This window comes from Ictalurus punctatus, chromosome 29 (assembly GCF_001660625.3).
Source record: "Ictalurus punctatus breed USDA103 chromosome 29, Coco_2.0, whole genome shotgun sequence".
Lineage (NCBI taxonomy): Eukaryota > Metazoa > Chordata > Actinopteri > Siluriformes > Ictaluridae > Ictalurus > Ictalurus punctatus.
Genome location: NC_030444.2, coordinates 9,590,187 through 9,602,686, shown reverse-complemented (window position 1 = coordinate 9,602,686; position 12,500 = coordinate 9,590,187). Strand labels below are relative to the sequence as shown.

Below are 12,500 nucleotides of genomic sequence, written 5' to 3'. Positions count from 1 at the left end.
TTATTTTGTTGGCTTAGAAAAGTGTCTATTTTGATGGTATGCAGTAAAAATGAAGGCACTTATGAAAATACAGGATTTCTGATTCTGATACTCAACAGCACAGCCCAACGTTTCTTGTCAGATTCTGGCTTGGCCTCAAAAATGACTAGTCTCATTACCAGGAGATAATGATAGTGAGTCTTTATTGATCACATATACATTACAGTACAGTGAAATATTAATTTTTTTCGCATACCCCAGCATGTTAGGAAGTTGGGGTCAGACATGATACAGCGCCCGTGGAGCAGAGACGATTAAGGGCCTTGCTCAAGGGCCCAACAGTGGCAGACTGGCAGTGCTGGGGCTTGAACTTCCAATCTGTACTGACCTTCCAATCAGTAACCCAGAGCCTTAACCTCCAAGCCACCACTAGCCCCCCTGACATCACAGTGATTTTGTATTACTCGGAGATCTATTCCCTTGCCAATCTTCTAGTTCATACCATACTGTATCGGATACAGTGTATCCTATGCATTAGTCCGTGTCCTGGCTCCTCCAATATCCCATACATATCTCCCTATTCCAGGGGTTGAATTTCAACAGACCAAACCAACTCCTCAAATTATACTGTAGCAGAACCATTAGTTCTGGAAGTGTGGGTTTATTTTCTGCTTCAAGTTCAAAACAGACACATCATTTCGACACTAGTCGAAAGTGGTAACATGTGGCACCAATATGAAACAAAACAACCACTCCACATTGTCTTATTTATAGCCAAAAACATTGAACTGTCATGTTAGTTGCTTATCCAGACCATAACTGGAACTTCACAAATTTTACATGAAGTACCCCAGGCCTAGTCCATCTCATATTCCTTCCCCTAGTCCCTTCTTTGGCTTGAATGTATTCAAAGTGCTACAATACTTAGTGCATCTCTACATAGGCTTCTGGGAGTGTGTGTGTGTTTGTGTGCGTGTACATGTTTAGCAACCAGACGTTCAGATATATTTAGACATAAGCATTTGGCAGAGGATAAGAGAGGGGATAAAGTGATTGAGGAAAGATGGGACAGAGGAGTCGAGATATAGAGAGCATTTGAAGAACGAAAGAGAAGATAAAACCACCAGCACATGATCTTTAACAAAGTATATGGATGGATTTACATCGGGGGCCTGGGAGAATTCTATCATTTTACAGCTGCTGCTTAGCGGTTTTATTTCCAACCAAATCATCGCTGTCATTGATTTTCTCCCTCTAGAAAATTCCAGCTCAAAATGTCAAAATAAACCAGATAAAAATGCAAATAAACGTCTTTGATTTTACAAGTACTCGTTGCCTCAGGAGTTGGAAAACATTGTCAGCTGTTACATGATGTATTTAGTAACAAATGCAAATACTTATTTTAATTCCTCCAGCGATCATGAAACTGGATGTTATGGAGGAATTTCATAATTTATAATGAAGTTTAAACACCAATTGAAATTTATAGCATTGAAATATTACGTATATGACTTCAAAAACTGTGCGTGTATTTATTTGTTTTGAATTAACCTCCTTGATATTCATAGTTTTATTTTAGTCATTCAAAGCCAGACTTGATTGCCTTTGCCTCTCCCTGACAGACACAGTGTTTGATTAATTGTGCACTGACATGAGCAATATGAATACAGATTCTTTTTTTTCTTTTTCTTTTATAAATCTGAAAATTTAATTATTGAAACTCAATTAGTAAACACAAAATAAACATAAATGAATACAAGTATAGTTAATGTCAGAAATTTACAGGATCTGCAAAGTTTTAATAAATTAAAAAAATATATAAGAGGGATCATAAAATTGTCCTGAACAAGCTATTTCACATAACAGTTGTTTACATATAAGTCCACAAGACACAATAATAATTAATTATAGAAATAATAATACCTAATAATAACCAGTTCAAAAGTTTACACACGCTTGATTATTAACACTGTGTGTCGTTACCTGGATGATCAACGACTGTTTTTATGTTTTGTGATAGTTCTTCATGAGTCCCTTGTTTGTCCTGAGCAGTTAAACTGCCCACTGTTCTTCAGAAAAATCCTCCAGGGCCTGCACATTCTTTGGTTTTCCAGTATCTTCTGCATATTTGAGCCCTTTCCAAAAGTGACTATATGATTTTGAGATCCATCTTTTCACACTGAGGACGACTGAGGGACTCGTACACGACTATTACAAAAGGTGCAAGCGTTCACTGATGCTCAAGAAGGCGACACGATACATTAAGAGTTGGGGGGGGGGGGGGGGTATAGACTTTTTAACAGGATGATCGGTGTGAATTGCTATTATTTTGTTTTCTGGGAGACATGTAACTTATGTAGTGTCTGAAGGGAAAAAAAGTACAAAATAATAACAAATTACACCCATCATCCTGTTCAAAAGTTTACACCCCCTGATATGTGTCATGTTGCCTTCTTGAGCATCAATGAATGTTTGCACCTTTTTGTAATAGTCATGTACGAGTCCCTCAGTTGTCCTCAGTGTGCAAAAGCAAAGAATGTCCAGGACCTGGAGGATTTTTCTGAAGAATAGTGGGCAGTTTAACTGTGACAAACAAGGGACTCATGAACAACTATCGCAAAATATAAACGCATTCGTTGATCATCCAGGTAACGACACACAGTGTTAATAATCAAGCGTGAGTAAACTTTTGGACTGGTTCATTTGTGTGAATTCAGTTAGTATTGTGTCTTGTGGACTATATGTAAACATCTGTTATGTTGTGAAATATATTAAATAGTTTATTCAGGGCAGAATTAAATTTAAAAAATTAAATCTAATTTCTATGATCCCTGTTATTTATGTATTTATTTAATGTTATTTTTTAACATTTTGCAGATTTTGCAAGGCATAGACCTCAACTGTACGTAGGTGCTTGTTTTTGGAAAATGTGACTCTCTGAAAACTGAAATAAAACGATGCCGAATTCCAAATGAGTACAATTGTGTGGTTTTCGAAGTAATATTTTTCAACACTGTGAATTTAATGGTGATTTTATTACTAAAAATTCACTGAGATTGAATCCTGATTACCGTAGGTTCAGGGTGATTTCGAGGTGTGAAGGATGGCACACTCTCTCTCACTCTCCCTCTCTCCTGTCAATCACTGTGACACTAGACGATCAAGGAAATTTGTATGTAGAAGAGGGCTAATAGCGCTTTACACAGAATGTGTTACACTGACCAGTGATGGCAGCATGAGCAGCAGTTAGAAAAGATGTGGCTGGCTTCACATGTCTTGGAGGAAGCATGTGTTAGCCTTCACCCTCCCTGGTTGGTAGCTGTCATGTGATGGGGAGAGCTGGCTGGTGGGTAGGAATGACCAAATTGGGCAGAAAAATTGTTCACTTTTTTGCTTCCATATTAAATATATTGTTTGGGTCGTATCATTACCTGCGCATGCTGTCTTTCTTAGAATGCTTCATTTTGGCTTCATCTATTTTTTAGGATTCAATATTATTAAGCAAACATGCAAATATCGTATGATGGATTCTAGATAGTCTGGATAAGCCTTGGTCGTTAATATAGCTGATAGTAGATCAGTTGAAAGAAGTTGAGCAGCTTAACTCTGGAAAAACTAAAGTAAGTGGCCTTAAGATTCTGCTTCTGTTTATTTGTGATTGTAAAAGAAACTACAGTACAACAATTTCTGAATAATTATTCAAATTACAAGGCCTTTTGCAACACAGTTTTGACATGCTGTATTTCAGCGCTCTGCATGTCGGGTCAATTTGTCCACGGTGTTGTGTTTTTTTAAACCAGAATGTTTTCGTGCCATGCTTTGTTTGCTGACCCAGGGATGATATTGGGTGCAGACAGCATAGGAAAGCAAGCAGAGAACAAATCAATATTTAGTAGAGAGGAGGAGTGCAGGGTGAGGGATAAGAAATGTGGACTAGAATGTCTTTCCTAGAAGCACTAAAGAGGTCCCATGCAACTAACAATAGTGCCAGATAATCTGTAAAGCAATGCGTTCCTCGAGGCTTTTAAGGTAGGCAGTACTTTATATTTGTCCAGTTCTTACACCTCTTAAATAAAGGTTGTTATGATTTTATGTTTTGTCTACAGCCTTGTCTTGTTGTGTCTTTAAATGATGAATGATCAATTAGAATAAACACTGTAGTTGCATTTTTGTCATGAAACCCAGTCCTTGGTTTCCTGTTTTGAATTTTCCTGAATTCCTTGTTTTCTAGCTCTGTGTATTTCCTGATTTAGACCCTCGCCTATTTTCCAGTGATACAATTATGCAATACTGTATATTACTGTCATCTGCCTGTGTTGTGACCCTCACTATGGACTATGGATAATGGATAATGATTCCTGGATTGATTTAAAAAAAAATATGCTGATTTTACTCAGTTGAATCCTGCCTTAAGGAACACTCGGTAGGGGAATACCCCTTGGACATACATAAATACACACATTCACATCTGGGTGCAATTTTGAGTAGTCAGTCTATCTAAGAAAATACTTTTGGCAGGTAAGCAGAAACAAGATTACTCACTAGAAACCAAAATTCACTCCAAAATCAAAACCTAAGACACTAGAACGGTGAGGTAGCAATGCTACCTGCTTCAACGGTTATTGAGAATATAACTGTCACCATATTGAAACACCATACCGGCTTCTTTTAAAGCTGACACTCTTTCTCCTATTTGTTAGGTTTAAATATAGTATAGGCCTTATAATTTATATATAATGTATATATGTTTTGATGTCCAACCTAAATCTCTGCTCACTGACCACTTTCAGCACCACTTTAGTCCTTCTTTTGCTCTTTACTTTGATTATATGGTCTCAGGGATATGTTCTCATTTACCTTCACTCATTCTATGAATTGGTATACATCATTTCCCAATTTGCTTATTTATAGTTCCTTATTTCTGTTAATTGACTCTGGTTATTACACACACACACACACACACACACACACACACACACACACACACACACACACACGCATGCATGCACACTACCTCACTGAAAAAACAAAAAAAATATTTTTAAAAACCCTCATAGAATTTGTAATGGTTTTAATGGTTATAATGGGAATTGTATTGGTTGTAATGATCGCTGTGGGTCTCTACTGGTAATTTGTCTGTTATGTCTAGTGGATACCATTAAGCACCAATAATGGTAATGGTTTTAATGGTTAGCTGATAGTTTGTAATGGTAATTGTACTGGAAACCCTTTTTCTGTGATGGTTTCTATTGTTTGTTTGTTTTTTTGGGTGGGGGTGGTTTGTTTGTTTTTCAGCAAGGTACATACTATAATGTATGTGTACAACAAGAATATTAAATAAGTATTCTTGTGTAAATGAAAAATATAAAATGTGTCCAATATCTTTAATTTTACAGTTGCTTCTGCTTGTACACTTACAGTGAGGGGAAAAAAGTATTTGATCCCCTGCTGATTTTGTACGTTTGCCCACTGACAAAGAAATGATCAGTCTATAATTTTAATGGTAGATTTATTTGAACAGTGAGAGACAGAATAACAACAAGAAAATCCAGAAAAACGCATGTCAAAAATGTTATAAATTAATTTGCATTTTAATGAGGGAAAAAAGTATTTGACCCCCTCTCAATCAGAAAGATTTCTGGCTCCCAGGTGTCTTTTATACAGGTAACAAGCTGAGATTAGGAGCACACTCTTAAAGGGAGTGCTCCTAATATCAGTTTGTTACCTGTATAAAAGACACCTGTCCACAGAAGCAATCAATCAATCAGATTCCAAACTCTCCACCATGGCCAAGACCAAAGAGCTCTCCAAGGATGTCAGGGACAAGACTGTAGACCTACACAAGTCTGGAATGGGCTACAAGACCATTGCCAAGCAGCTTGGTGAGAAGGGGACAACAGTTGGTGCGATTATTCGCAAATGGAAGAAGCACAAAAGAACTGTCAATCTCCCTCGGCCTGGGGCTCCATGCAAGATCTCACCTCGTGGAGTTGCATTGATCATGAGAACAGTGAAGAATCAACCCAGAACTACACGGGAGGATCTTGTCAATGATCTCAAGGCAGCTGGGACCATAGTCACCAAGAAAACAATTGGTAACACACTACGCCGCGAAGGACTGAAATCCTGCAGCGCGCGCAAGGTCCGCTGCTCAAGAAAGCACATATACATGCCCGTCTGAAGTTTGCCAATGAACATCTGAATGATTCAGAGGACAACTGGGTGAAAGTGTTGAGGTCAGATGAGACCAAAATGGAGCTCTTTGGCATCAACTCAACTCGCCGTGTTTGGAGGAGGAGGAATGCTGCCTATGACCGCTGGAACACCATCCCCACCGTCAAACATGGAGGTGGAAACATTATGCTTTGGGGGTTTTTTTCTGCTAAGGGGACAGGACAACTTCACCGCATCAAAGGGACGATGGACGGGGCCATGTACCGTCAAATCTTGGGTGAAAACCTCCTTCCCTCAGACAGGGCATTGAAAATGGGTCGTGGATGGATATTCCAGCATGACAATGACCCAAAACACATGGCCAAGGCAAGAAAGGAGTGGCTCAAGAAGAAGCACATTAAGGTCCTGGAGTGACCTAGGCAGTCTCCAGACCTAAATCCCATAGAAAATCTCTGGAGGGAGCTGAAGGTTCGAGTTGCCGAACGTCAGCCTCGAAACCTTAATGACTTGGAGAAGATCTGCAAAGAGGAGTGGGACAAAATCCCTCCTGAGATGTGTGCAAACCTGGTGGCCAACTACAAGAAACGTCTGACCTCTGTGATTGCCAACAAGGGTTTTTAAACCAAGTACTAAGTCATGTTTTGCAGAGGGGTCAAATACTTATTTCCTTCATTAAAATGCAAATCAATTTATAACATTTTTGACGTGCGTTTTTCTGGATTTTTTTGTTGTTATTCTGTCTCTCACTGTTCAAATAAATCTACCATTAAAATTATAGACTGATCATTTCTTTGTCAGTGGGCAAATGTACAAAATCAGCAGGGGATCAAATACTTTTTTCCCTCACTGTACGTATGAATTTAATAATGTGCAAATAAAACTATTTCTGGAATTGATTGAGGAAAAAAAGTTGTGTTTAACCTTAGTATCTTCCTCAATTATTCTTCAAAAGCTCATTAGCGCTCAACTGGCTGTGACAGTGTAATACTTATTATTATATACAGAAGAGAAAATGTCCTATTTATGCTAAATGTCTAATTACTGTATTGCTCCAAAATTAAAGATGAAGCTGTTTTTGATTGCCTTCAAGTTTTTCTCCACCAAGACATTGCATAATTCCTGTCTTTACCCACTTAACGTGAACACATTTTTGGTCACAATACCTTCAGCACAGGAGTGAAGCAATCTAATCTAAATGCTAAGTTACTGTCAGGTAGTAGTACATCAAGTGACACTAGCTGCATATTGCATACAGTACTGCATACTGATACAAGTAATAGTATTTTAAATACATTAACATGCCTAGTCTTATACTTTATTTCTATATGTCTTTCTCAGGAGAGGATAGGTTTGAGGATCCCCTGAGCTGGAATATGGTAGGGAAGAATCTGTTTGCCATGGCGATACAGGGTGTAGTCATGTTCAGCTTCACCCTCCTCATCCAGTACAAGTTTTTCTGTAAACCAAGGTGAGTTCTGGACCCACAAGTGCAAGACATATCGGAGACATAAATATTTACACTTAATATTATTGTGGCATGGCACGGTGCAGGTTAGTCACTGGGTTGCCAAGATCTGCAGGAGAAGAGGATGAAGACGTGGCTAGAGAGCGTGAGCGAGTGCAGAGAGGAAAAGCCCAGAATGATCTACTCAGGGTTTGTGACCTCACAAAGGTACGTTTTGTTTTCTTTTCTTTGGCATTATCCTACATGTTTCTTACATTTACATTTATTCATTCGGGAGATGCCTTAATCCAAAGTGATTACAATTGAGCTGAGCAGATGAGGGTTAAAGGCCTTGTTGAATGGTATCAGGATTCAAACTCATAAACCATCATTGCCCATGTTTCTTCATTTCTGGTGTTTTTTTTTTGGGGGGGGGGTATGCTACAACATGAGGATATTGCCATTGGTGGCATCAAGTATTTAAGAGAAAACATTGGTGACTCTTTATCCTCTAGGTTGAGAGACCTAAAATAGCTATTTGTAACCTTTTCTTAAAACGAAATGCCGTTGTAGGCTTCTACACATAACCTTTAATGGTTCCCTCAGAGGGCAAACCAAATAACCTTTTATAGATAATACCTTATTTTCTGAGATACTTATTGGATGCTTTAAGGTCAAGGCCGCCTTTTAAAGCACCTCTGGAGACCCGAGTTTAGTGACCTCATCAAGCTATCAAGTTGGGAAACGTTAGTCGCTTATGTTTCAGGAAATTTGTTATTAGTGTGTCAAAAATGTAGTCTCCCTTTTGATGCATTTTCTATGACTTTTCTAGTCCTCTTGGGCTGTTGTTAAAGATGGTTCTAGGCTAAGATGCACTCTGATAAAGCTTTGTGTCTCAGTCGGGGATCTCTGTTTTCACTGTTTCATAATCACTGAATCAGGAAGTTGGACTGACGGAGGCGAGTCTAATGACTCAGCTCTAATTTGCAGTAAAAGTCTATTGACCTGAAAGTACACCAGCACCTCTCAAGGCAATTCTCAAGTGCTCTGCTTCCCAGCACTGGTTTGAGCATTTGCTTAAGAAGCAGGTATCGGCTGGTTTAATGTTGGTTGGTGGGCTACTGCTCTGTAATCAGCCCATCGTGCTGAGAGCAGATTAAGATTAGCTTCAGCTACCAGCCTGGAGCTTCATCTTCCTAACAGTTGCATCTTCTCTGCAATGCACATCCAGTGTGTGTGTGCACACCCAGCTGTAACCGCCCTGATAAGATGAAGAGTAGAGGACTGAGGACATTCCATCTTACAAGCTGCACACACTCTCTTTGATCATTAACACAAATGCTGTGAGCAGATGTCACACACATAGGGTGTCTGTAGTAAGAAGTGTCATCACATACGTCTCCTACAGACTTGTCTCCAGTCCCTGCCAGTCCCACAAGGGCAGCTAGCCTTTAACTATGGAATACATTTTGATAGAATGAGAGCCAATCAGTTTCCCATATGCCTTGATGATAAATTATGAAACTTCATCTCCAGAAATGCAAAGTAAAATTGGCTTTAAGTTTCAGAAAAAAATGTAGGGCTTTCGGAGGTAACCCCAACCATTACAGCTGGTTGTATAATATATTATTTTAAAAGAACAATTTGGCCATAAATATAATGCATATGGTTTGCTTTGTTAGTTTTGTTCTAGAGATACGAGGCTAAAATAAATAATACCTACAGGAAGCTTATAGTTTTGGATCAAATGTATTCTAATTCTTTACAAATGTTGTATGTATATATGCAATTATTGATGACTCTTATATAGCTTTCTCATTATCAGACTGCATGTAAAATCAGAATTAAAAAAAAAAAAAACTCATCAGGAATCAGACATTTAGACAGAGAGAAGCTGCATTTCTACCAGAAAGATGGTTGATAGTTCAAACGCTGGAGTTGTGGGTTCGAAAAATGCCTCCGCTTTGTGTGCAAGGGGTGTGTATGTTCTCCCTGTGCCCCAGGGGTTAACTCCAGGTAATCTAGTTTCATCCCCCAGTGTGTGAATGGGTGTGCAATTGTGCCCTGCGATGGGTTGGCACACTGTCCAGGGTGTCCCCCACCTTGTGTCTCAAGTTCCCTGGGATAGGCTCCAGGCTCTCCAGTGAACCTGTGTAGAATAAGTGGTATGGAAAAAGGAAACATGAAGGAAAGGGGAATGGGATTAAATGAATGCATATATAGATGGATGGATGGATGGATGGATGGATGGATGGACAAAAAACAGTCAAAGGAATGAAAAGGTGTGGATGAACTAACAAAGTAAAAAAGGACAAAGATTGAGATAAAATGGGTCAGTTGAATATGATGAGTGGATAAATCTCTCTCTCTCTCTCTCTCTCTCTCTCTCTCTCTCTCTCTCTCTCTCTGTCTGTCTGTCTGTCTTGGTAGGTGTACTCGGGTAAGAAGATCCCAGCAGTGGACAGGATAACTGTGGGTGTCCCAGCTGCTGAGGTCAGTCAAAATGTACAGCCGTGCTAATGAATCCACTATCAGCGTGTGACTGTTACAATAATATCCACTGTGTGCTATATTAGTGTGTACATGTTTGTGTTTGTGATAGTGCTTCGGCCTACTGGGTATAAACGGGGCAGGAAAAACCACAACGTTTAAAATGCTGACTGGAGACATTCGACCCTCAGGTGGAGAAGCCTTCCTCTGTGGATACAGGTGAACACACTCAAGTACACAAACAAACACAAAAGTAAATCTAAACCTGACCTTCATAATCTAAACACTAATAACAGAACCTCTAATACAAACCTTCAGAACCTTAACCCTAATAACACTAACCCTAATCCTAACTTCAGTAACTGTAACCTCAGAATACCGAAATCAAACTGTAGTCTCAGTCAAGCTAACAAATGAGCTAAAAAAATCCCAGTTGAATGTGCACTCAATAAGAACTTGTATGTGTGGCAATACAAGTACAATGGGCTGTGGTGGCTTCATGGTTAAGGCTTTGGGTTATTGATCAGAAGGTCAGGGGTTCAAGCCCCAGCATTGCCAAGCTGTCACTGTTGGGCCCTTAACCCTCTCTGCTCCAGGGGTGCTGTATCATGGCTGACCCTGCACTCTGACCCCAGCTTCCTGACAGGCTGGGGTATGTGAAGAAAGCAACTTTACTGTGCTCTACTGTATATTTGACCAATAAAGACTCATTATCATTATATCATTCTAAGACTGGGAGTGTGTCATTGTTTTAAAAGCTATAAACCAAGCTGACGTCATGTGACCACAGTGTTGTTCAGTCTGTGGTTCTTCTGGATTTAATATGTATTCTGAACAAATTGAGCAATGAATTGATCTCCACAGTCTCTCAGAAAAGATGTGGTGAAATTCTGAAACTTCTGACTACAGGTTGTCCTGAACTTTGTTTCTCTTCTCATGCATAGTATCTCAAACCACAAGTGAAGTTCTAGCATTTTAAAGTCTGGTTAGTCCCAAAAGCGAAAATTGCATTTAAAGAATTCTGACTGCAGCACAGAAACATCACAGACATTTTGACAGCCAGTATCAGATTACAAACTGAATTGATTACGCCAGCGATGGCCATTTCGCTACGGCACGTATCCAACAACATGATCAAAGCCTGACATCTAGCAAGCTAGCAAGGCTTTAATCCTCATTAGGCAGACTTCTTACCAACATGATCTTTGCAAGAAGATAGCAAAGGCAAGATTAAAACATAAATAAAACATTTCCACTTTTAAGCATATATTTACATATTTATGTTTTCATAAAGTTGAGGCGTGAAAGTATGTTATAGACAGGAAAAAAATGCAATTTTGGCCAAAACAAGATTTTTATCAATTCATCTACATTGGTATTCAACGGATTGTCAATTGTGTATTGTAATATCATTCATTTATTCATCTTTTGTAACCACTTCATCCTGGTCAAGGTTACAGTGGATCCAGAGTCTATCCCTGGGATTTACATTAATTGACTTTTCATAAGGGACAAAAAAATATAGGGATATATAAATAAAACTGGTAGCCTTATTGGTTCATGTTAGCTACCTAATAAAACATATAATGTTATTATACAGTGTACAGTATATAAAACATCTACACACGTAGATTAAATACTTAATTAAATTAAGTTCGATCATGTCAGAACTATTTTCACCTTTATTGTGAAATTGTAACATATAAATATCAAGTGACAAACACCCAGGAATATTTTTGGGGTTTTTTTTTTTGTTTTTGGGGGGGTGGGAGAAAAGCAAAAAATTTCCAATACCCAGCTTGCATAAGTGTGCACACCCTTTTATAATTGGGAATGTGGCAGTGTTTAGAATGAAACAATCACATTCAAACTCATGTTAAATACTAATTAGTATACAGCTTCCATTAATTAAAGTGACTGTCTAACCCTAAATAAAGTACAGCTGTTCCTGTAGGATCCACCTGGAAAATTCATGGGCCACAAAGCGCTTACAAAGCAGGTACGGGATCTCATTGTTGAAAAATATCAATCAGGAGAGGATTACAAAAACATGTCCAAGGCATTGGATATACCATGAAACTTGCAAAAGACGTAATCAACAAGGATGTCCCTCTAAAACTGAAGAGAAGATCAGGAGAAAACTGTTCAGGGAGGCTGGCAAGAGGCCTACTAAAAGAATTGCAGCAATTTCTGGCAAGTACTGGATGCTCCTTACATGTGACAACAATCTCCTGAATTCTTCATGTCTCTGGGCTTTGGTGTAGGGTGGCAAGACGTCCAATCTCCCCAAACCATGTGGAATAATGTGTTATGGTCTGATGAGACCAAAGTTTACATTTTTGGCCATAATACCAAAAAAAAAAAAAAAAAAACAATACAGCACATCACCAAAAAAACACTATCCACTCAGGGA

The 12,500-nt window shown here is 38.8% G+C and overlaps 1 protein-coding gene across 4 annotated transcripts in view; it reads left to right on the top strand.

Moving 5' to 3' along the window:
• LOC108260577 (phospholipid-transporting ATPase ABCA1) overlaps positions 1-12,500 on the top strand; it is a 200,801-nt gene that overhangs the window by 167,929 nt on the left and 20,372 nt on the right. For all 4 annotated transcript variants that reach the window (XM_053677629.1, XM_053677630.1, XM_053677628.1 and 1 more), the window contains exons 41-44: positions 7,492-7,621; positions 7,705-7,825; positions 10,028-10,090; positions 10,200-10,306. In XM_053677629.1, coding sequence (XP_053533604.1) covers positions 7,492-7,621; positions 7,705-7,825; positions 10,028-10,090; positions 10,200-10,306 — 421 coding nt within the window. The remainder of the gene's footprint in view (positions 1-7,491; positions 7,622-7,704; positions 7,826-10,027; positions 10,091-10,199; positions 10,307-12,500) is intronic.